The sequence below is a fragment of the Leptopilina heterotoma genome, unplaced genomic scaffold (genome assembly GCF_015476425.1).
Source record: "Leptopilina heterotoma isolate Lh14 unplaced genomic scaffold, ASM1547642v1 Lhet_226, whole genome shotgun sequence".
Classification (NCBI taxonomy): Eukaryota; Metazoa; Arthropoda; class Insecta; order Hymenoptera; family Figitidae; genus Leptopilina; species Leptopilina heterotoma.
In genome coordinates this window covers 305,171-331,046 of record NW_025110944.1, presented here as the reverse complement: position 1 = coordinate 331,046, position 25,876 = coordinate 305,171, and the positions used below count along the sequence as shown (strand labels likewise).

Genomic DNA, 25,876 nt, shown 5'->3' with positions numbered 1-25,876 from the left:
CAGAGTTTTAAAATACGTTTCTACCAGTGATAAAGCGTTTTAGTCAGATAACAGTTTTAAAATACGTTTTTAACAGTAAAAATGAAGCGTTTTAGTCAGACAAAATTATTAATGAATTTCCTTAATTAATTACATTTCCTTATTTACTAATTAAAACATGTTCTTCAAAAGTTAAGACACAACTTTTTAGTAGTAAAAAAGCGTTTTAGTCAGACAATTTTTTAAATGAACTTTGACTAGTAGTAAACAACCGTTACAGTCAGACAAAGGGAAAAAATGAATATCTTTATTCAATTGAATTAATTTATTCCTTCAATAAAATACTTTTCAGTAGTAAGGAATTGTTTTAGTCAGACGGTAGTTTAACTAATCTTCTCTTGCAGTAGTAAAGAAGCATTTTAGTCAGACAATGATTTTAAAAAACGTTTTTATCAGTAGTAATGAAGCGTCAATTTTTTTGTCAGATCCAAGTAGATTTTAAAAGGAAAATTTTTTTTTATTTGTTATTTTTGTTATCTCTTTCAGTTTGATTAATTGTTCACTTTCATTTTCCATTTTAGAACTTTTAATTTTTGCCTTGACAGGTATTCATTTTTACTTTTATTTTCAATTTTACTTTCACCTTGACAAATGTTTACTTTTATTTTTAATTTGATTGATTTTCATTTTCACATTCATGAATTTTTTTTTCATTTTATTTTTATTTCGTAAGTGAAAATAAAAGTAAGAATGAAAATTGCATAATCGATAAGCAAAAAACAATTTTAAATCAATAATTACAAAATCTAAACCTACAAAAATTACAAAATTATTTACAAGCAGAAAAATTTTAAACCAGTAATTACAAAATTGAAAACTATAAAAATAGATTACAAAATCTGAAAGAACAAAAAGTACAAAATCAAAAACTAAAAATTACAAAATGTGAAAGTACAAAAAATACAAAATCGAAAACTAAAAAAATTACAAAATCTACAATTTTTAAACTATTAATAAAAATAAATTATTTCTTAATTCCATTAATATTGCGAAAGAAAAGGTGGAATTTTTTATACAAAAGTATAAACGAGAAGAAATTCATTTATTGTGATCGACAAAAAACTCTAGTTAATCGATAAAAGAATTTTCCTCAATGTGCTTCTCTCCGTTAGAAGCGTTGATGATAGTGATCTCCTAATCGTCTTACCATTGGCTCAATGCGTAACAAGCGATTACAATTTTACCCGACGACAATAATGTCGAGATGGTTAGATCGAAAGGAAGAAGGGTCATTTCCGACGATGACCACCAATTTCCTACCAGAGCTTAAATTTAAAGTCCCAACAATATTCCCTTATTGCCCACCAAAAGGTCAAATCTTTATTGTCAGTATTTCCCTTTTTTTTGTATATTGTCTCAAAATTATGTACCGAAATGCTTATTTTATACAAGAAAAAATCATTTTTTTTTCTATCGATAATTTTATCCCAGCTTGAAATCACATAAACCTAGAGATGAGTTTTTTTTATCGACAAATTTTTTCTTTTTCTCGTTGAGAGGTTTTTTTATTTTTTTTAATTATTTTTCGAGTTTAATTTTGAACGAAAAGGGAAAAGTTGATGTGAAATTATACATTAGAGGATTAATCGACATGAGGAGAATGTAGTTTTCCTGGGAAATTCTGATTTTAAGTTCCATCTATTATGCTGATTGCCAACTAGACATTCGGGTCATGTTGCCGTTTGTGTTCACAAAAAGCAGCTTGTGGTTTGAAGTCGGAGGTTAACTTTCAATTCATTAGTAACACCGACCGCGCAAAGAGTAACTTGCTAACAATTTTGCTTTGAATTCATGCCTTGCTTGTTACGTCACACTGCAATATTTACAGTTTGAATTATATTCATCATTATATTCCAGCTACTTTCGCATTCACGTATTCAAATTGTGTAATTTGTGTAATTATTGTTTTTTTTATCATTTGTATTATTTTTTTATAATCCTTATTTTTATTGTTTTGCAATTTTTAGTTTTTTTCATTTGTATTATTCTTTTGTAATTTTTACTTTTTTGTATAATTTTTAATACTTATTATTTTGTAGCTTTTGATAATTTAATTTACTTTTATCAATTGTCTAAACAAGCAGAATCTCAGTAGTAAAGAGACGTTTTAGTCGGACAATAGTTTTTCGATGCCGTTTGATATTTGTACATTTTTCTCTTGTCAGTGAAAAATTTTTTTTCTCTTTTACTCTCTCTACGATTTCCAGTGTTTATAGTTTCCAAAGAAAGGTGAGAAAGAAAAACAACAAAAACAAAAGAAAAAAAAGCGTTGTTTACGACACAGTGTGTATGGAAAATTGAAGAGGGGACTTTTTGCATGCCTTGAGCAATAGATATATAGACAGAACATCGATGGATGAGATGCTAACGAGAAGCCGAACGAATCGACCTCAATGGTACCATCGACAGATCCTGCTAGCTTGAGCGTGAAATGGTTTCCTTTACTAACTCTCAAAAACCGATATATAGACAAGTTTCTCGTTTTCAACGACTGAAATTTCGCATACTGATACAGTGCATTGGTCTCTTTCTCTCTACGGATTAACTGTATCTATATCTACCCAATAACAGTCGAGATTCGTTTCTATACTTCTAGCACACAATTTCAAAACTATTTTCAATTTTCTCCAAAAAGAAAAAAAATTTTTGAATATTTTTGCCTCTTTTTTCTTTACTTTATCGACGAAAAGTCCTGGCCTAGTTCTTTGATTGACTTTAAGTCGCAAAAAAGTCGCTTTATTCGATTAAACTCTTTGAAAATTTTAATATTTTTTAGATTTTTTTCCCTAATTTAATTCAATATCTGTATTTCTTTAATAAACTACTTTTTCAGTAGTAATGAAATGTTTTAGTCAGACAAAATTATGAATAATTTTCCTAATTTAATTAAATTTATTTACTTATTTATCGAACCAGTTTGTCAGTAGTAAAGAGACATTATAATTAGACAGCAGTTTTATAAAATATTTTTAACAGTAGTAAGGAAGCGTTTTAGTCAGACCAAATGATTAATAATAATTTTCCTTATTTAATTAAATTTCAATTACTTTCAAAAAATGTTTTCTATTCAATTATTTTTAATATCTATTATATTAATAAAATTTTACAAAAGAATTCATTGTTTAAAAAAAAATTTTAATATAATTTTACGCAAACATTTAATTATTATTATAAAATAATTAATATTTTACAGAAATTCAATTGTTTACAAATTTTCTATAAATTTCTTCGAAATATAATTCAAATATTTTTATAAATAATAAAATTTTTACAGGAATTCAATTATATTTCTAAATAATAAAATTCTTTTTATGAATTTAATTATTTTCATAAATAGTAAAACTCATCGCAGAATTTCAATTATTTTAAGTAAAATTTTAATCAAATTCCTCGATAAATGTAATTGTTATTAAAAATTTTATTAAAATTCGTCAAACAAATTCAATTATTTAAAAATTTGTTGATGAAATTCTTTATTAGAAACATTCAAATATTCAATAAATTATGTTTTTGTATTTAAATAATTGGATTCTAGTAGAATTTTCTAATAAAAATTGATTTAAAAATGAATTTGAAAATCCTCAAAAAACTTTTTCAAAAATTATTAAAAATAATGGATTAATAGAAAAATTTTAATTAACACTAGAAAAAAATTTAATTTTGGAGAAGTTACAAATTATTATTGCAGAAATTCAATTGTTTTCAAGAGTAATAAAATCCTTCGCAGAAATTTCATTATGTTTAAAAATAATAAAATTCTTCTCAGACATACAATTATTTTCATAAATAATATAACTCAATGCTAAAATTTAATTATTTTTAATACAATTTTAATCGAATTTCTCGGCAAATGTAATTATTCATAAAAATTTTATTAAAAATCATCGAAAGAATTCAATTATTGAAAAATATGTTGATAAAATTCTTTATGAGAATTAAATTTCAAGAAAAATTCAATTATTCAATAAATTATTTCTTTTTGTATTTAAATAATTGACTTCTCGTAGAGTATTTACTATTTTCTAATAAAAATTGATTTTAAAATGAATTTCAGTTAAAATTTTAGATAATAATTGAATATTAAAAGCTATATAGCGTTAATTTTTATAAATAATTGAATTTTGAAAAAGTGTAATTGAATTTTTTTATATTTCTTAAAAATATAAATATATATACGGACAGCAATTGGTCCGTATTTTTTTTTATTATTGGTTCGCAAAGTCTGTATTTTTAAATACTTTCACAGGTTCGAGCCCTGTTACTAAGTTAAATGAATTATATATATATATATATATATATATTTAAATGATATAAACAATTTTTGCCTATAATTTGTCGTAGAAATCAAATGTAAAATTTAATTACACAATAATAGAAGTTAAAAAATATTATTTCACGAATTTAAATTTTGTCTAATTAAAAAACACTAAAATTTAGTAGAATTCATGTAGAAATTCTATAGAATCATTCTAGTGAATTTCTGTATAATATTCACTAGAATTCATATAGAATTATTCTATAGAATGATTCTAGTGAAATTCTATAGAACTTCTTCTGGATTTTTTAGTAGTACAAAAGCGTTTTAGTCAGATAATGTTTTCAAGGAACTTTTACTAGTAGTAAATAACCGTCATAGTCAGACGAAGGCTGAAACTGAATACCTTTATTTAATTGTATTAATTTATTCCTTTAATAAAATACTTTTCAGTAGTGAGGAGTTGTTTTAGTCAGACGATAGTTTAAACAAACTTCTCTCCCAGTAGTAAATGGACGTTTTAGTCAGACAATAGATTTAAAAAAACTTTCTTATCAGTAGTTATGAAGTGTTTAAGTCAGACAAAATTATGAATGAATTTTCTTCTTTAATTTCATTTCATTTATTTAATAAATCACTTTTTCTGTAGCAAAAAGACTTTTTGATTCTGACAATAGTGGAAAAAAATTCCATACCTATGAAAAACGTTAGAATTGTTACCCTCCCCCCTTTTCTTTGTTGAGAGGGGGGGTTCGACATCATATGCCATTAAAGTGGGTACCGTCAAATCGATTGAAAAAAAGACGCCCTTGTAGTAGAGAAAACGTTAACGTACTGCTTTATTCGTTTCCGTTATTTCACTTCCCCTCTCCTTTCATTTTCACTAGTTCAAAACCATTCGATACTTACTACAGTTTTCACAAAGAATATCTATATCTATATATAGAGAGTTGAAAAAGATGTGAGATTCTGCTTTCTCGTTTCAACTTCATTGATCGTTCCTCTGTGTGTCCGCAGAAGAAAGATTAACTGGCGTGTGCAGATACATTCTTCCCTTGATGGTATATAGTTTTTTCTTTTTCTTCTTTTTTTATATCAAAAAAAAAAAAAAAAAAAAAAGTAAAATGGAACGATAAAAATCAAAAAATGAGACACGGTAGTTGAAAAGAGAACTCAAGAAATTGTTCACCATCAATTCACTTTGGACTTTATCTGCTTCTTTCAAGATAATGCACACTTTATAATGAATGGAGAGAGAGAGAGAGAGTAGAGTGAGAGAGGGGATGGTGGAGTATGAGATGAGGCAAAAGGGTTACAAGAACGTAGGTAGGATAAGGTGTTAAATTGCGATAATACATAACGTCATTGTCATGAATTCTCTTATTAATTCAGGAAAATTTTAATCCCCAACATATCTTCTCTCTCCTTTGCAGTGGATTAAAATTTTTATTCAGACGAAGAATAAAAAAAAAATACATCATCATTTTTTTTTCAGTATAAATTTTCTTTTTTACTCTTCTATTATATTTATTATAGATGTTGATAATAATTCAGGGGAAATTTATTTTCTCGATTTAGATAAAGGTCATTTTTTCTCAACATTTTTAGATATTTTTCTTTTAATGATAAATATTTTTAGTTAAATGTTAAAAAAGCAAAGAACAAAAAAATACAAAAGGTTGTTTTTTTAATTATTTAACTAATTAATTAAATTATTGATTTTATTATTTAGATTGATAATATTAATAACAATATTAGTATTAATAATAATAAGAAAATAAGATTAACATTAATATTAATAATAATAACATTAACATTAATATTAATAATATTAACATTAATAATAATAATTATAATTAAAAAAATAGTTAAATTTTAATTTATTATAAATGAAAAAATTCAATTATGTATTTTTTTGGAAATATGTGCGAATTGGTTTTCAAATCTGCTTTAAATTATTTTTGAATTTTTTCAAAAAGGCGGGACTAGGTGAAGAATAAAACTTTTTTTAGGTGATGATTGTATGTCACGTTTCTATCCTATTTTCGAAAAGAAAAAAAATTGTCATTTCATTTCGTATTTCGGTCTGCTGCGCGCTACTCTTGGATGATAGAGAATTTTCCCACTTCTTACTCTGACCCCTTGGCACTTGAAGTTACTTGCTTCTCGATCTTATCGCTCCTCTCTCTCTCTCACTCTAGCATTCAACTCGTACTTCACGTCCTTCGTGTCCTATTTCAATAGCATGGGTTTGGCCCCGTCAAACAGTCTGTGTATTTTCGTCTCAAATATACCATTTCGAAACCAACAACCAATGATGTCAGGTGCATCGACTTTTTCATCGAAATTGCTTTTTTCCAAAATGTAATTAATTTCTTTTTAAACAGTTAAATTCAAGTGTCTATAAAATAATTTATTTTCATTGGTAAAAATACACAGTAAATCGTTAGGTATTAAAAAGTGTTGCAGATTAAATTAACACAGAAAAAGATTAAAATAATCAATTTTGGTGTTATTTTTTAACAATGAATGAAATTTTAGTTCATTAAATTTTTTTATAACTATAAAACATGAAGATATCGATAACTCCGAGTCTTCGACTCGGAGTCATCGATTTCTTCATGTTTTATAATAATTAAAGATGAACGAGGAATAAAACCATTATTTTATATTATAAGAATATTATACTTCTTCAAAATTATTTTTATTATTTCAGTTCAATTATTATTTTTAAAAATTTTTAACTACAATTTTACTTTATAACTATTATTTTTAATAATTTTCGAAAAAGTTCTTTGGCAATTTTCAAATCCATTTGTTTACAATATTCAATTTCACGAAATTTCAATTGATCCTAAATTCTTTAATTAAATGCATATTAGAAAATAAAAACTTCAAATAATATAAAAGAAAAATTCAATTAAACTTTTTCAAAAAAATTAATTTTAAAATTCAATTATTTCTCAAAATTCACGTTATATTGCTTTTAATATTCAATTATACTCTAAAATTTTAACCGAAATTCATTTTTATAAAATGCAAATCAATTTTTATTAGAAAATTCGACAAGAATTTAATTATTTAAAGACAAAAGTAAATAATTTATTGATTAATTGAATATTTCTTAAAATTCAATTCTGATAAAGAATTTTAGTAACAAATTTTTAAATAACTGAATTCTTTTTGTCGAATTTTATTAAAATTTCCGTGAATATAATTACTTTTTTAAAGCAATTCAATTTTAATTGTATGAAAAATAATTGAAACGCTGCGATGAGTTTTATGAGAATTTTCAAATTCATTCGTTTACAATTCTATTTTACAAAATTTCAATTATTCGGAAATTCTGCAATTAAATATATATTGAAAAATAAAAATTTGAAATAATTTTAATAAAAATCCTATTAAACTTTTTTAAAAAATAAATTCCACAGAATTGTTTGTCAAAAATATGAAAAATTAAGAATTTCAATGATTTTAGTTCGAAACTTTTTTAAAATTTAATTATTTCTAAAAATCCACGTTATAATGCTTTTAATATTTAATTATAATCTAAAATTTTAACTGAAATTCATTTTTAAAACCATTTTTATCAGTAAATTCCATGAGAATTCAATTATTTAAATACAAAAATAAATAATTTATTAATTTCATGTTTTCTGAAATTAAATTCATATAAAAAATGTTATCAACAAATTAAATCATTAAATTCTTGGGACGAATTTTAATAGAATTTTTAACAATAATTAAAAATAATTGAAATTGTACAATGAGTTTTATTATTTATGAAAATAATTGAATTCCAGAATGAATTTTATTATTTATAAAAATAATTGAATCCCTGTAAAAATGTTATTATTTATGAAAATAATTAAATTATTGCTAAGAAATTTGTAAATAATTGAATTCCTGTAAAAATTTTTATTATTTATGAAAATAATTGAATGTTTGGCTAAAACGCCTATTTACTACTAACAAACAGGTTTGATAAATAAGTAAACAAATTTAATTGAAAAAGGAAAATCATTCATAATTTTGTCTGACTAAAACGCTTCGTTACTACTCAAAAAAGTAGTTTCATTAAATAATAGTTTTATTAAATAAATGAAATGAAGTATAATTAAATAAAAAAAATCATTCATAATTTGGTCTGACTGAAACGCTTTATTACTACTGATAAAAATTTTTTTTAAATTAATTTATTTATTTATAACATTATCTAACTGAAACGTCTCTCTACTACTGACAAACATAAATAAGTAAATAAGTAAATACATTTAATTAAATAAACATAAACGTTCACAATTTTGTCTGACTAAAATATCTCTTTACTACTGACAAACTGGTTTATTAATTAAGTAAATAAATTTAATTAGGTATGGAAATTCATTCATAATTTTGTCTCACTAATACGTTTGAAAAAAGTGAACTGTAGTGAACTACTGAAAAGGTGATTTATTAAAGAAATAGGTAAATAATTTTATTTAAAAATTTCTTCGTTGGGTGGAAAAGTTGAATCAAAAAGTCTGGAAATATTTCCAGACAATAAACACAGTTTATTTAATTAATTATTTAATTTTACCATCTAATTTTATTGAAAATTAAATGAAAACTAATATTAAAAGCATTCGCGTATTTCACGTGAATAAATAATGTTAATAATTTGATATTAATTTTTCATCAAAATTTGTAAATTCAATCGATTCTTTTGTTTGATATATATATCAATAGGGATATTTGTGATGGGTAACATTCGTCAATCAGAGTGCGCTTCTGATCAACAAATGATCATATATTCAGACCCCAATAGACTTGGCACACTTAGTTGCACACTAGTCGATCGCCTTGAGACAATCAATTCTTCCTAAAATAGTTGAAATTCTTGATTAACTAAATAATTCAAAATATTTCAAATACATTGCAAATAAAAATGAATTTATGTAAAAATTAGGGCAAAATAATTCAAATTTAATTTAGAAACAATTAAACTAATGTTTATAGTTTGAAAAAGTATTTATTTTAATTCGGGAATTTATTTTTGTTTATTTATTTATTCGTTACTTTATTTACTTCTTTATTTGTTTAACTGTTAATCTATTTATTTATTAATTTTTTTATTTGCCTTTTCATTTAATTGTTTATTTATAAATTTGTTTAGTTATTCAATTGTTTATTTATTGTTTTATTCATTTAATTATTTATTCATTTGTTTATTAATTTATTTTCTCATTAATTTACTTAATTATTTCTTTAGACATTTTCTTATTGGTTTGTTTTTTTATTTATTTATTATTCATTTATTTCTTAATTTGTTTACTTATTTGCTTATTTATTTTTTGATAATTTATTTATTTATTAAATGAGTTTGCAGTGAAAATTTTTTTCTATTCATTTGGAAACACGAATAATATTTACTGACGTTTGTATTTAAAAAATTCGACATTTATTCTTTGCTAAACTGCAAAAATAACATTTTTAGTATATATCAACTATTTCTAAGGAGAATTTACATTTTAAAAGAATTCCACGTTTTTCATTCTTATACTAGACTTGAGAAATTCAAAGCTGTCTCACAGAATATCAAGCTATATCTCACATGTCAGTTCACTATGAGATGCTTGGCGGATTTGATAAGAGAAACGTTTCTGAATGAATCGCTTTAGACTGATGACATACAAATAATATTAAATTCAATAATTTCTTTTCAATTCTAATTAAAATGAAATTTGCTTTAATATTTACTCTATAGAATTTTTGATTTGCGACTAAAAAGGAAAATTTTCAATTTTTTGTGTTAATCTAAGAAATTCATGATCTAGAGATTCTTGACGATAAGAATATTTCTTTCAAAGCAAAAAAAAAAAAAAACAAGATTGATATTTACATTTAATTTTTTGATAAATATTTTATTAAGATTAAAATCGAAAATCTATAATAAACATTGGATCAATTATTAGCCTCCTTCTCACTCAATGTCTTAGATAAAAATTTGAATACATTTAAATGCATAGCTACCCAGGTGTTGGGAAGGAAATTTTTTTTTAAATTATTCATATTCGAAAAATATTACAAAGTCAATGGAATATTTAAACACTTGTCGTTTAATTATTTATTTTTCAAATCTACTAGAAAAATTTCCCCTTAAATATTTTCAAATCTCATATATAGAAAATCCAACTTTTAAAATTAATTAGCCATTAAACATTTCTTTTCCTTTCTGCATATAAATTAAAAAAATTTGAATTAAACGAAAATATATGAGTGAGAACAAAAGTATAATTTATCGATAATTAAAATTTTATCTTTAAAATACATTTATATGAATTTTATTTTTTTTAAAAAAGATACCTGTTGCGCCTTTTATATTCTTTTGAATAATTTCTCTCACTTCAAAAAGGTCGATGAACTTATTTAGAAACATTTTTTGCAGATTTATAAATTTAAAAATTTATTTTCCTCGGTGTTGAACTCTTATTCACAATTGCAATAGGCATTTGAAAGCTTTGAAAAGAGGCGCAACAAGTTGAAAATCCAAGTGCTTCCTGTTAAAACGATTTAATATCTGTTAAAAAAAAATTCCTCCTAACCTTGAATGACGTACACTTAGGAGAATATTGCGAGTACTTAAATTATCTGGAAAAAAATTACTTCTAGTTTTTAGGTATAGAATTTTAATATCGTTGTTAGAGAGAAAAAGTGAGAGAGGAATAAAAAATTACAAAAAATTAAAAAGAAATATGTTGAGTTGAAGCGAAATTAAAGTACTGCGTCAAGAAAAAAGAAGGAAGAAAATTAAAAATAAGAAAATAAAAAAAGGAGGAAAAAAAGGGAAGAAAAAGAGAAAAAAAAGAAAAATAAAAAGAATGAAAGAGAAAAAGAGAGAGAAAGTGAAAGAAAAAGTAGAGAAAGAATACAATAAATGAGAAGAACAAAAGTAGAGAAATGTAAAAAAAAGGTGCAAAACTATAGGAAAAAATAGTTCAAAGTGAATAAAATGTTTTACAAAGAAGAAAAGTAAAAAAGTATATTTTATGTTACAATTATACATAAAAGAAAATAGGAAAACGTGAAAAATTTTTTTGTAGTTTCTAACTTTGAACGTAGCTATGTGGTTAAGTTGTTGCACTGGTAGTGTTTTAAAGTCTTGAGTTCAATTCCCATCGTCTGGAGATTTTTTTGTTTTGCTTTGTAATTTTGAATTTTAATTTGTCTTTCTTTTTTATTTCATTATTTTTCATTAATTTTTAATTTATCATCTTTCATATTTTTTTCTTTTACTATATTGTTTTTGATTTAAAGAAAACATTAAAAGCGCATATTTAATAATTTTTACTTTAAGAATTTGAAAAAATTAATACAAGTCTTAATAACTCTTAGAAAATTTAAAATTTAAATTATGTATCCCCAAAAACTTATTTCTTCTATTCAAAAAACTTTCCTAACTTTACTAAAAATAATTAATTTAGAGAATAATTTTATTTAAAAATTACTGAAAATAATTGAATTGTGAAAAATCACAATTAATTAATTGTAAAAAATTGGAATTTTAAGTTAACTTTTCTTTTTCGATATTTAAACCTTTCGAAAAACTTTTTCAAAATAAGTGAAAATAATTTTATTAAAGCAGAATTTGAGTTAAAAATACTAGAAAATAATTAAATTCTGAAAGAATTGCAAAAATTTTTAAAAATAATTAAATTTAAGAAGATTTGAAATTGTTATTTTAATAAATTTAAAATTCTTGTGGAAAAATAAATAAAAAGTAGTAGATACCTAATTAAAAAAATTTATCAAATTTACTGAAATATGTGAAACAATTTAATTTAGAAATTCTGTAAAAATTATGTTACTGAGAAATTTCAATTTTTCTTTAAGATAATTGAATTTCAGAAAATAGTTGATTGAAAAATTTGCAAACAATTGTAAATTTCATCAAATTTATTGTTGAAGTTAATTTTATATTTAAAGGAAATTTATCACAATTTATAAAAAAATTTCTACCTCTACTTCATTAGTTTATTGTTCTTTTTTTATTATACTTTATTATTTTTACTTTTTTATTTATATTTATTTATTTAAAATTTTTTATTTCATTTTTTATATATTTTTATTCTTTACATTTCTATCTCAGTTTTTTAATTTTATTGTTTTGTCATGTCCCTGAAGCTAACTTCGATGCTTAGGGTAAAAAATTATTATTTCTTGTTTTTCAGAGACAAAAATGTCACTAATTTCATTTTTTTTTTTTTTATTTACCAAGGGAGTTAAATGACGTTTCAAAGTACTTTTTTTAACTTAGAACCTTTGAAAAAGTTGATAGATTCTTTTTTGATTTCGTGAGAAAAATATTTTTCGACCTTCAGCGTCGACACCAACTTCAGGGACCTGTTTTTCCAGTGATTTCTTGAAAAATAATTTTACAGCATTATTATTTCTTCTCTTTACTACTCTATTATTTTTTTATTTTTAAATTTGTTTTATTTTATCCTTTTTCCTGTTCTATTTTCAAGATAAAGAAATTAAATATTTAAAATATTAAAAACATGAAAAACAGAATTAAATATTTAATTCCAGAAATAATGTTAATAAAACAGAAAATATTTTAAATTTTCTAAGATCGATATGATTGCTAGAAAGAAAATAAATAAAAAAATAAAACGAATTGTTGAAAAATGATTCTCTTTACGTTGGGGAATCCTAGACACATATATATAGTAGACATCCTATAAAAGTCTATTGGACTCAAGTCCTCTCATCTCAGGAAAGAAACGTTGACGTCGTAATATACCGAAAGTGTATAGTCAGCGTAGATTAATGGGATTTAGTGGAACGATAGCGGTATAGAGTTGACCGAACAAAAATACGAGAAATTCTCAAAATACCCACACACTATATATATATAGTGAACGATGTAGAGATACGAGATTTCACAAAAGCTTTATGAAAATCTGGACCACTTCTGAAAATGTCTCTCTCTCTCTCTCTCTCGTACTGACTAAATTGAACGCACTCATGCGTATATCAAGGCTAATGGAAACCGTCGAAGATCGACTCTAAATCTTCTCTATTTATTGGTTACTTCCTGGGTGCGAGGCAATCTTGATGATTATTGGAAGAGACATTTTCTAGAAAGTAGGAGAGAGGCCCTTGAATCTATGTCTGATTGCTTTCTAGAAACAGTTATTTTTCATGGATTTAACTTCAAATGTCGATTGTTGATCGGTTTCAGTTTATTTTCTTATTTTACAATTTTATTTATGTTTTCAATCTAGAGAAATTGTTTTCAAGACATTTTAATTCTTTTTAAAAAATTCCTCTGGAAATACTGTTTGAAAAATTTATTTTACAAATTCTTTTTGTGAAATTGTTTTGGAAATTCTTTTTGAGGATTTTTTTTTAGAAATTATTTTTGAGAATTTCTTTTAGAAATTCTTTTTCTGAAATTTTTTTCGACATTCTTTTTGAGAAATGTACTTTAAAAATTCTTCAAAAACTTTTTTTTTAAAAACACTTTTTATAAAATTAAAAAAAATACATTTATAAAATTAAAAAATAATACTTTTATAAAATTAAAAAAAAAAAATACTTTTATAGAACTAAAAAAATGCATTTAGAAAATTAAAAAAAAATGTTTAATAAAAAAAAATAATCAAAGAAATATATAAAATGAGAATAGATAGATATAATTATAAGAACAAATGTTGCAAAGTAGTAAAAAGAAGAAAATAGACGAAAAGTGTTTTATGTTAAAAATGAATTTCTTTACTTTACTTGAACTCTATTTTTAACCTTGTGGTTAAGTAGTAAAAGAAGAAGATGGACCTTTTAATCTTTTAAGTAGTTACGTCGCAATATGGTCAGACAGTGAAGAAAATATTTTCTTTAATCACAGATATTACGTGTCTTTTATGAAGTAGGTTAATTGTAAAATTTCCCCTATTTTTTAAAAAGTGAAAAAAAGGTCATGAATATAAATTGACCATAAATAATGATAAAGTGTGTTTTTTTTGCGAATATTTTTTTTATCTTTACTTAGAAAACCATAAAACATTTTATGTTTCGCCTTTTTGAATTTTTAATTCATTGGATACAAAATATTCGCCTGTCGTTGAACATTTTACCGCACTTGTCGATTTTACCGAAATAAATTAAAATCAGAAAAAGAAAATTATTATTAATTTAAAAAAAATAATTTTTAATTTTTAATTAATTAATTATATTTTATTAAATTATTAATTATATTTTATTATATTTTTCATAATATTAATTTTTTTTTTAAATTATATTGTTATTAATTACATTTTGAAAAAGTAGTAATATTTTATGAGATAAGTATTGGTTCTTTTTTTGGTTTCAAACAAACAGCACGTTTGTCTGACTAAAATTGACTCTTACTACTTGTATTACTTTCCAAGACTGTGAGTTTCGCTGTCTGACTGAATTTTACTTTTACTACTGATGAGAAAATGTTCGAAAGCATTGTCTGACAAAACTTAATTTTTACTACTTAAATTGACTAAAATAGTCTAACTACTAATAATTTAGTTTAATTTTCATTTTTTCAAAAAATTAAAAATATATTTAGTATCATATTTTCAAGGAAAATCGAAAATAAATTTTTTTTCATTTTTATATAATTAAATTAAATTACAAATCAATTAATTTAATTATTAAAATGTCTATATTTTATACAGAATTAAATAAACTATTAAATTTCTGAATAAAAAATAATTTCCTGTATTAAAATTCTCGTTTTCTTTCCAAAGTCGTAAAAACTATTTTAAAAACAACAAACAGTTTGTAAACAATTTCAAAACTAACTAAAAAAAATAATAATAATTAACCAATTTGCCTCTATTTCTAAAGAATCCTAATAATGAAACAAAGATTGATTAATTTTTCAGTCAATTTAAAAATGAACGGACTTTAATTACTAATATTTGAAAGGAAAATAAGGGAGAGGCTTGTTTGTCGAGCATTTGCATAACAAGGCTAGTTGTCGATTGTCGGGTTTCACGAAATTGCTTCGTCCGTAAGCATAGCAGCTGTACTTAATTGCAAATCAATACTCCGTACATGTCCCTTGCACTGAGGCGGTCGTCTCGTTAAAGCGTCTACAACACTTCGCAGTATTCACATTAAAAATAAAAAAAGAAAGAAAGAAAAAAGAAAAAAATAGAAAAAAGAAAGTTTCTTGAATTCTTACCATGAAATTTCACTATCAGAGTGTATGTGTCTTTGTGTCTGTGTGTGTGTGAGTGAGTCACTGAGCGCTTCTAATATTTTTCTCACCACGTACGCGAATGTCGCATGAATTTTAAAATATTCTCACTTTGTTAGGTGTCATCCTATTTTTACGACACCCATTTTCCATATTATAAGTCAAGTCTCCACTTCTTTTTTCGACTTTTTCAACTTTTTGAGAACATTTCAAATTTTTAATCAAAATCATTTTGAGTTACGCTTATCCAGTATGGTCGCTGATATATTCAATATATGTGGTTTTTCATTATCTGGTTAATTTGATAATTATTATTATTATTTCTATTATTATTCTTATTATTCTTACTATTATTATTGTTGTTATTATTATTTCATTTACTTTTATTATTGTAATTATTTATTTTTATATTTATCATTGTTTTAATATTTATATTTAATATTTATTATTTTTTTTTAATCACATTATAATTATTAATATTATTATTAAATTCATTTTTTAATTGCTTTTATTTTTTATTCACTTAGAAGTATTATTAAAAAATAACCCGGCGCTAAATTTAATAAATTTCTTTGAGTCTTTCTCTAGACTCTCAAATGATTATTAAATTCAAAAAAATTTTAAACAGAGAGAGAGAGAGAGAGAGAGAGAGAGTTAAGATGAAAACGGTGTAAAATCCCTTGAGAATCTGTGTATCAAATGCGTTTATAAAAGCGGTTAGTGGGAGGACGAAAAAAAAAAATTCCCTGCTTTCCATGCGAGAATCATATATATGTATAAATTTCTCAACGAAGAATATAAACGGCTTTGTGAAAAATCCCAACTTTCACCAGACTCAACAACGTACATTTGCTGGACAGCCAACTAGAGTCACGTTGTTTTGGATTCTTTCCAAGCGGCCTACTCTGTGATTTGTGTCCTTAGCGACAGACAACGAAGAATTAGAGTGAGAGCTTAAGCACATTTTTTTTTATTTTAGTCACAGGAGATGTGTACCGAAAAAAAAATTACGTTGTTTTCTCTTCAACTTCAAGTTTTTTGTTATTCCCACGCAAATCCTTTAGAATATAATCCACACTTCTTGCTCTAATCCAAAAACAATTTGTTCATTCATGAGAGAGAGAGAGGGAATTTTTTTTACTATCATTAATTATTTAAAATTAGTTAATTTTTAGTAAAAAATAAAAAATTTATTTATTTATTGTATGAATAATATTTTATCCTTAATTTCTTTATTTATTTTATCGTTTTTCATATTAATCGTATTAATCCCTAAATTTATTAAAAATGTTTACTAATTTAAATTGGTGACTGACTTTTTGTTTTTGAATTAATAGATTTTCGTCTTGCAAAAAGTAATAGCTGCTACTAATATTACAATCCAAGAATTCAAACTGATGTGTCTGACAAAAAATTACCATTACTACTAATGGAAAAATCGATAAAACGTAGCGTCTGACCAAAGAATCTTTTATACTACTGAAATTCAACTCGCAAAGATCTGTAACACTGTCTGGCTATTACTGTCTTTTGCTACTAGTATTACATCATTTAGCACTATTCAAGTCTGGCTGAAAATGACTTTTACTACTGATTCAAAAAACTATTAAAAAATTAGAAACTTAAAAAAATATAGTTAAGAATACATAAATAGTTAAAATAATAAAACATAAGGACATTTTTTTCTCAATCGTAAATTACATGACTGTTAGTCGAAATAAAAATGCGGCGCAATTTACTGATACTCTTGTTTTAACGATTACATATTAAATTTTTAATTACAAACCCTTGAATTGGATTAAATGTAAATCTCACACCTCTGATAAAATTAAAATTAAATTACACACTGTTAAATTAGATTTAGATTTAATACAACATTTTGAAAACAAAATTCTTAATATTCTACGACTAACAATGAGCCACATTACAAAAAATTAGAGTTAAAACAGAAAAATATTTTTATAGAAAAATATTAATTTCGTGTAGGTAATAAAAAAAATACTCAAGATTGAAGAAAAATATTTTCTCTAAATTAAACTAACAGAGTGAGAAAAAGTGGGAAAAAAACTTTTTTTTTTTCTTTAATTATTGTTCTCAATTACGCGCTTATGTATAAATGCGCGAAATGCAGTTTGTGTCGTTTAATTAGAAAGTTGCTATTTAGAAATGTGGATAGAGTCCTTCATGCTTCTCTCAGCTATTCTATATTCACTGACCCATTTTCTTTGTATATATATATATATATGTATAAGATAAACCGTAGTTTGCGAAAATTTAATAAACCCATCGATGCGAGTTGTGCTGGTGAGGGGGCAAGAGGGGGTATTATGCAACGCGCGAAGAGAAAAGAGATGAATAATATAAATTAAATCTGGAACGATTACAACCTTCTCGATTCATGCACTCAGTGAAGGGGCAAAATTGAAATTAGCCGAGATATGATTGGATATTCTGCTGATGAAATGCATATGGCGTTAAACTGAAGTGATAGTTGAACCGTAATCTACCCGAAAAATAAAACAAAAAAACAAAAAATAAATGTTTTCAACTCTCACCAAAATTAAATCCTTCAATTATCTTTATCTGTTACTCTTTCAATTCAATTAAATTTTCATTCAAAAAATATTCATTCACTTCTATTTTTCAAAACTTTAATTAATTTACCATTTACAAAAAAAAATCATATTTTCAAAAGAAATGAAATCTCATTTTCTCGAATAACAAAATGATATAGATATTTTTTTAATTTATTATAATAAAAATAATAATGAATAAAAGATAGTAGATATACGCACTTTAAAAATTGATATCAACTTTAAGGTGAAATTGAAAAAGACTTTTTTTTCCATTAAATATAAAATTTTTAAATTAAATTAAATTTTTTAAATTCATTCTAACTTTTTTAATTAAATTTAAATTTAAAAACTGACATAAATTTACAATTAAATGAAATTGAAAAGATAATTTAACAGTTGATGGAAATAATATTTTTAATAAATAGAATATATTTTCTTTTATAAAGAAAATAGATGGTAACTTATAAATAATTTTAAAAATTGTTCAAAGGGGGTTTTTTTTTTTTAAAGAGAAAGAGGAATTTTTTTTGTATTGTGAAATTAAGTTTTGTGTTAACCTGAATGTTCAGTGTCGTAAGAAGAGGACAATGTAACAACACTGACTGAAACGGATGGTAACTCACGTTCTCTTGAGGCGTGTAACCTGTTAACCTGTTATTGTTTGCGGGGAAGAAGGGTGAGAGAGGGTTTCATGGAACAACGACACATTTCCCACCCTGGTGGAAAGTTACTTACCGTAACTTCACTTTGCCTCTTGGTGACTACATATTCTCCAAGTTTTATTTATTATTGTTTTCAAGACATTAACTAGCCTTTTATCTTGGAAATTACGCTATTTATTTATTACCATTATCTTAATTTCTTGTAATTAATAATTTTAAATTTAAGTTCATTTTAATATGAATTTGAATTTGAATTTAACTTGAATTTGACTTCAATTTGAATTTTAAATAATTTTTATTCGACTTCAATATTAATTCCATTTAAATTCGATCTGAATTTGATTTTAATTTAATTTGAATATTGAATTGAATAGAATTTGAATTATATTGAATTCTATTTTAATTTTACTTTAATTTTAATTTTAACATTAATTTTATTCTTATCACCTATAAGGAATTTTTGAAATATTATTCATCGTTTAAAGATATTGAATATGATTCATAGAGAATGATGGCGAATTCTGGGTCGGGAAGGGGGGGAGGTAGAGGGTTTGGAAATAATATAAGGCATTGGCGGAATGTCAGAATAATTTGTAAGTATAACTCATGCAAAGCGCACCTGTGTTCGCCGAAAAGAGCTTTTACTCTCCATTTATTTCAGTGTTGGATGCCTCAATTTATTTTGCCTCTTATATAGATCGATTACAAAATCTGTTCGAAAAACTCTATCTTTTTTTTTTTGTAATCGACAGAAAAAAAAATAGTTTATGCATTGCTTCCAGCGACCGCAGTAGCGGAAAATGAAATTTTTTCGATAACGTAAATCAGTAGATTGTCGATGTTATAACGGAAATTGGAAATTTGTATTTTAAATCCCTGAAATTGAGAATGTTTCCCCCGATGTTGTCGATGTCATCATTGAGTTTCACAATGTTTATTTTGTTCCAACATTTTTGTTTAAGAATAGAAAAATAATTTTTTTTTCGTTCTTTTCACGATATAACAAAATATATATATTGAGAAAAAGGCAAACATGTTTTTTTGTTTTCAAGAAATTTTCGAAAACGTATTATATTTGTATTTAATATCCGGAGATGGATTTTTTAATATCTATTTCAAGAGAATAATTTTGTCTGATCGGAAATTTACTACTGAAATTATTTTTAAGTAAGATTTCGAAGACTTGTTCTTTTTTTTAATTACAATGTTTATTCGCAATTAAAAAAGGACAATTATTAAAAATTTTTCAATTATTACTTTTATTATTTAATTATTTCAATATGATTAACATTTTAAAATTATAAAAAGTGTGTCTGACTAAAACGGACTATTACTACTTGCAAAGAAAGGTTTGTCTGACATAACATAAGTTGTACTACTTATAAAACATTTCCAAAAATAATGAAACTGTCTGATAGTTCGGTTGACATCGACTACTTGTAATAATAATCAATGAATTAGAATTTCCCATGTCTGACCAAAAACTGATTTTACCACTAGTAACAAAAGTACTACAGACTTTTTCACCTTGTCTGACTAAAATGAACATTTACTACTAGATTTATAATTTTACCAATTCTAGAAAATCGTGTCTTTGTTTATTTTTATTAATTATTATTGTAATATTTTATATTAAATTTTTATTTTAAAACAAATTATTACTATTTTTTATTTAAAAGAACCAAACGTTTGTCTGACTTAAACCGACTATTACTACTGCAAGGAGAGATTTCTTTACAAGATTGTTATTTACACTGTCTGACTAAATTATACTTTTACTACTGCTGAAAATATGCCTGAAACATTGTCTGACTAATCATAAGTTGTACTACTTATAAAATTTCCGGAAAAAAATAAAACTGCGTCTGACAGTGTGGTTGACATCGACTACTTATAATGATTGATTTCGAATTTACACAGTCTGACTAAAAACTGATACTACCACTAGCAACAGAATTAAGACAAACTTTTTCATCTTGTCTGATTAAAATAAAAATTTACTACTGGAATTTTTATTTCACCAATTCTAGGAATTCCTGTCTTTTTTGATTTTTATAAACTTATTATTATTATTATTATATTTTCTTGTATTAAATTGTTATTCTGTAATGCATAGGGAGTAAAAATTACTTGCTTTTAGTAATAAAAAATACAATAGAAGCATAAAAATACATAAAAATAAAAACTCAAAAAGAAAATTTAAAAGAAAAAAATGAAAAAAGTTGGAAAAAATTTTAAAAAATCTGAAGTTTACAAATAAAAACGTCTAATTTTTCATAATTCAAGATTGAACTCAAGAGAATGTTTAAAAACTTTTGCTTACAGAGGCGCCTCGAGGGACGTATTTGTTGATAGATGGCCGACGTTTGGATCCAGGAAATCAGTTTGTACCCGTGAAAGAGGGCTCGGAACTGACACTCGAGTGTGCAGTGGATGGTGGTAACCCACCTCCAATTCTCGCCTGGGGCATGACTTTATCTCAAGCAACGTTGGATGGCCCTGAACAACCGCCAGACAATCTCACCATTTTACCAAACACTTCTGGTCGACATAGTGGAGCACATCTCAAGGTGTTAAGGGGTCATCATAATGCCACCATCATCTGCGTCGCTCGACACGTCACACTACCAACTCCACTCAACGCCAGTATACTACTTGACGTTCAATGTGAGTTTTGCATAATTTATGAATTAATCATTTTAAACTTGCGCGCCAACACACTCACCTCCCCTCCCACCTTACCCCACTCTCCCCTCATATATACATAAGGATGCAAAAGATTTTCATAAATCTTGTCGAGAAATCTTTTCAGTATTCTCTTTCACGTCAAGGCACGTTTTTTTTAAAGCAAAGAAGTCTTTTGCTTTCCTCACTTTTTTTTTATTATTAAAAGTCAATTTACTTTTCTTTACTATTTTATTATTTATTTGTATTATTTTACTTACTTTATTTAATTTAAATTAATTTACTATATTTAAGTAGACGAACATAGTCAGGGTTGGACCCTTTTTTATTAAGAACACCTTTTCGTTATTATAACGAAAATTATGGTTAATTAATATAATTTTTTTTTTACACCCATACTATTAAAATTACTAATATTCTTATTGTTATAAACCGAATGGCAATTTCTAGTTAAAAATATTTTATTCGGATAAAATTCTGTATTGAAATTTAAGGTCTGGATATAGAGCTTTGGGCTAATATTGACGACAATAGTTGGTCCACTATTCATACAATTGTCAGACACGAAAAATTATCCTCTTGCCAAAAAAAGGGTATTTTTCTATTTTACTCTCTGAACAATTGGCAAAAAAAAAAAATTCGAGACAAAAAAAGCAAACTAACATTGTTTTAGAATTCGATAAAATTTTTGCCCGTAAATCTTTCAAAGGTTAAAATTTATTTCTAGACACTGGGAACAATGGAAAAAGAGGGAAAAAAAAGTCCTCTCTTAATTTTTCAAAATCAAATAATTTCCTTAATGAAAGGTAGTATTTTTTTTGTACCCTCCAAAACGTAATTCTATAGCAAACAAAATCCACCTTTACAAAGTTAGTTAAACGTAGCCTGTCTATCTAAAAAAAAAAAAGAATCGAAGAGTTTGTGTCTGACTAAACATATTCGCTTTCACTGTGTGTATACAAAATTACCTGTGTCCAAACTAAAAGGCACAATATTTTTTTTCCTTTATACATGTACTGTAAAAAGTGAATATATATACGATACGAGTTGAACTAAATATAAAAATATTTCTTCGAATAGTGTGATATGGTTAACAAAAACATTGTTTTTGTACTTGCAATTCGATTGAATTGTATAATTGGAAGGAAAAATAGAGAACAATTGTGAATTTTTTTCACATATAGGGAATATTTTTTATAGGAAAAAACAGAGATTAATTTCTCGTTTAACTGTGATGATAAAATGGAAAAAATAAAATATATCAGGGTTGCCAAAGGTCAGGAAAGTCAAGGAATTCAAAGAAAAGTCAAGGAAAGCAGAATTGATCAGGAAAATCAAGGAAAAGGCAGACATTTATATTAAAAGTACTGGGACAAATTAAATTTTTACAATTCATAAGAAAATTCTGAATTTTTGTGTCTTTTTTGTTTGCCTCATAAGCTATAAAATTACCACGAATTCTAATAAAAAAAACCTTTAATTTTTTCTATTTCTGACAATAATTTCTTTTTCAACACCTTAATTCTTAAAGGACTATCAAAAAATTATTACTTATAAATTATTTCATGAATAATTTTTCGGAAATATTTCCAAATTAATTGAATTTTAAAAAAATTACGTTTACAATTTTCATAAATAGATGAACTTTAAAAGGTTTTAATTTAAAATGTTCTAGAATTTCAATTTTTAAAGAATTTAATTCTAAATTTTAAAGAACCTAGATTTTTTAAAAATTCAAATACTTTTGAAATTAGTTTAATTTTTTAATACATTTTTAATTAATTATTATTAAAACTAATGGATTTATAGAATAATTTTAGTTAAAAACACTGAAAAAATTAAATTTTAGAGAAGTTACAAATGATTGCAGTTATTAAATTATTTTGAAAGGTAATAAAATTCTTCACAGACATACAACTGTGTTCGAAAATTTTTAAAAATTCTCTTCAAAATTTCAATTATCTTTATAAATAATAAAATTGTCCAAAATTCAATTATTTTCAAAAATTTTCTAAAAGAATTCAATTATTTAAAAAAACAAATTTAATAAAATTCTACGCAAACATTTAATTATTTGCCAATTTTCTATAAATTTCTTAGTAGAAATTCAGTTATTTTCATAAATAATAAAAATTTCACAGGAATTTAATTATTTACTAATTTTTTATAAATTTCTTAGTAGAAATTCAATTATTTTCATAAATAATACAATTTATTACAGGGATTCAATTATTTTCATTAATAATAAAATTATTTTTAGGAATTCAATTAATTTTTTAAATAATATTTTCATAACTAATTAAAATTACACAGAGATTAATTTATTTACAAATTTTTTATAAATTTCTTAGCAGCAATTCAGCTATTTTCATAAAACATAAAATTTCTAACAGTAATTTAATTATTATCATAAATAATAAAATTCACTGCAAAAATTCAATTATTTTCAAAAATTTCTATAAAATTTTTCAAAAGAATTTAATTATTTAAGCAAAATTTTAATAAATTTCTACGCAACAATTTAAGTATTTTCACGACTAATAAAAATCTCACAGGAATACAATTAATTAAATTTTTTTATAAATTTCTTAACAGTAGGTAATTCAATTAGTTTCATAAATAATAAAAATTATTGTAGAATTTCAATTATTTTTAATACAATTTAAATCGAATTCGTCAAAAAATGTTATATAATTATTGAATATTAAAAGCATTATAGCGTGCATTTTTAGAAAGAAAGGAATTTTGAAAAGGTTTTAAATTAAAATCTTTTGAAAATTTGAATTTTTCATATTTTTAATTAAAATTATTTTCTAATATATATTTAATTAAAGAATTTCCGAAAAGTCGAAATTTTGTAAAATTTGAATTGTAAAGAAATGAATTTAAAAATTCTTAAAAGAACTTTATAAAAAATTATTAAAAATAATTCATTTAAAGAAGAATTTTATTCAACTATTCTAAAAAATAATAATTGAATTGAAATGATAAAAATAATTTTAATAAAGTTACATACAGTAACAATATTCTTATAATAAAAAATAATTATTTCATCATTACATTATGTTTTATATTAAATATTCTTATAAATTGTTGAATTTCGAAAAGGTTTAAATTCGAAACTTCTGAAAATCTTAATTTCTATGAAAAAATAATAATGATTAGATACTTATTTAAAAATAAAGTTATTTATGTTTTCGAATAATTTTACAATTAAAGAAATTTGTAAATAAATGTAATAGAACATTTTTTTTGAGTATCTAATAATTTTTAGAGTGAGTCAGAATACTCTTTAGAGTCAGGGAAAAAGTCAAAATTTTGTCTGAAAATCATAGTGAAAAGTCAGAGAAAAACAAAATTAAATTGTGTTAACTCTGTGTAGAATTAAATAGTAGATAAAAGAGTATTTTTTTTAATAGTGGCCATTTAGTTGCATGGTTAAATTATTTCAGTGAGAACATTGGTGTCGCTATGGTTGTAGTGTAGTTGGGACTATAGTCGTAGTTTATTTTCTCACGCCCCTTTACTTTGCTACTAGTGACGGTAAAGACCGTAAGAGAGAAAGAAAGAGCGAGAGAGAGAGAGAGATGGAGAGTAGTGGCGAACGAGTAAAGAGTATATATATATAGAGGTGGGGGGGGGTGAGAGTGAAGGAATAGTAGAGGAAGGAGTTTCAGTCAGTTTTCAGGGAAACTTGCCAGTGCAGGGATTAACTCTTGCCTCTAACAAAAACGGGAAGTGTGCACCGACGACGGGGGCTCGTGCAACTCGAGACCACGAATATATATCACTTGAACGGGTTCTTCTTACCAGAGAGTCGGAAACTCGGTTCTATATCGTATCTCGACTTTAGTCTAGATTATACGCTTACTTAAGGCTCGTAATACATGCACACACGCTTACGAAAACTAAGCGATGTCAGATCCTCGTTTCCTCTTTCATTTAAGCTTTCAAGCGCCGTCTATTAATAGTCGATTAATGTTTATACTTTATTCTATGTACAATTTTGTTTTTTGGTAGTGAAAAGTCGAAATTGTTAGCAAATGGGTAAAAATTGGTGACAAACATACCAGATTGGTACCAAAAGTATCAGATTGGTACCAAACATAACAAGTTGGTATCAAGCACATCAAAATGGTACCAAACACAGCAAGTTGGTATCAATCATATCAAAATGGTACCAAATGATTCAAATTAACACCAAAAGTACCAAATTCGAAAAAAGGTATCAAAAAAGTATAACATATTTTAAATTGCTATGAAATATATCGAAATTGGTACAAAAAATATTATATTGGTTGCAAAGAATCTAAACTGATACTCATGATACAATAATTAGTACTAAATATTTCAAGATGTAACCAAAAGTATTAAATTCGTAGGCGAAGAAGCAAATTATTACTAAATGTATTGAAATTGGTACCAAATGTTTCTAAAT

At 24.6% G+C, this 25,876-nt stretch overlaps 1 protein-coding gene across 9 annotated transcripts in view; it reads left to right on the top strand.

The window, feature by feature from the left end:
* Positions 1-25,876, top strand: part of LOC122502289 (hemicentin-2) — a 369,749-nt gene that overhangs the window by 234,088 nt on the left and 109,785 nt on the right. For all 9 annotated transcript variants that reach the window (XM_043612253.1, XM_043612254.1, XM_043612251.1 and 6 more), the window contains one exon: positions 21,079-21,420. In XM_043612253.1, the coding sequence (XP_043468188.1) occupies positions 21,079-21,420 (342 nt within the window). The remainder of the gene's footprint in view (positions 1-21,078; positions 21,421-25,876) is intronic.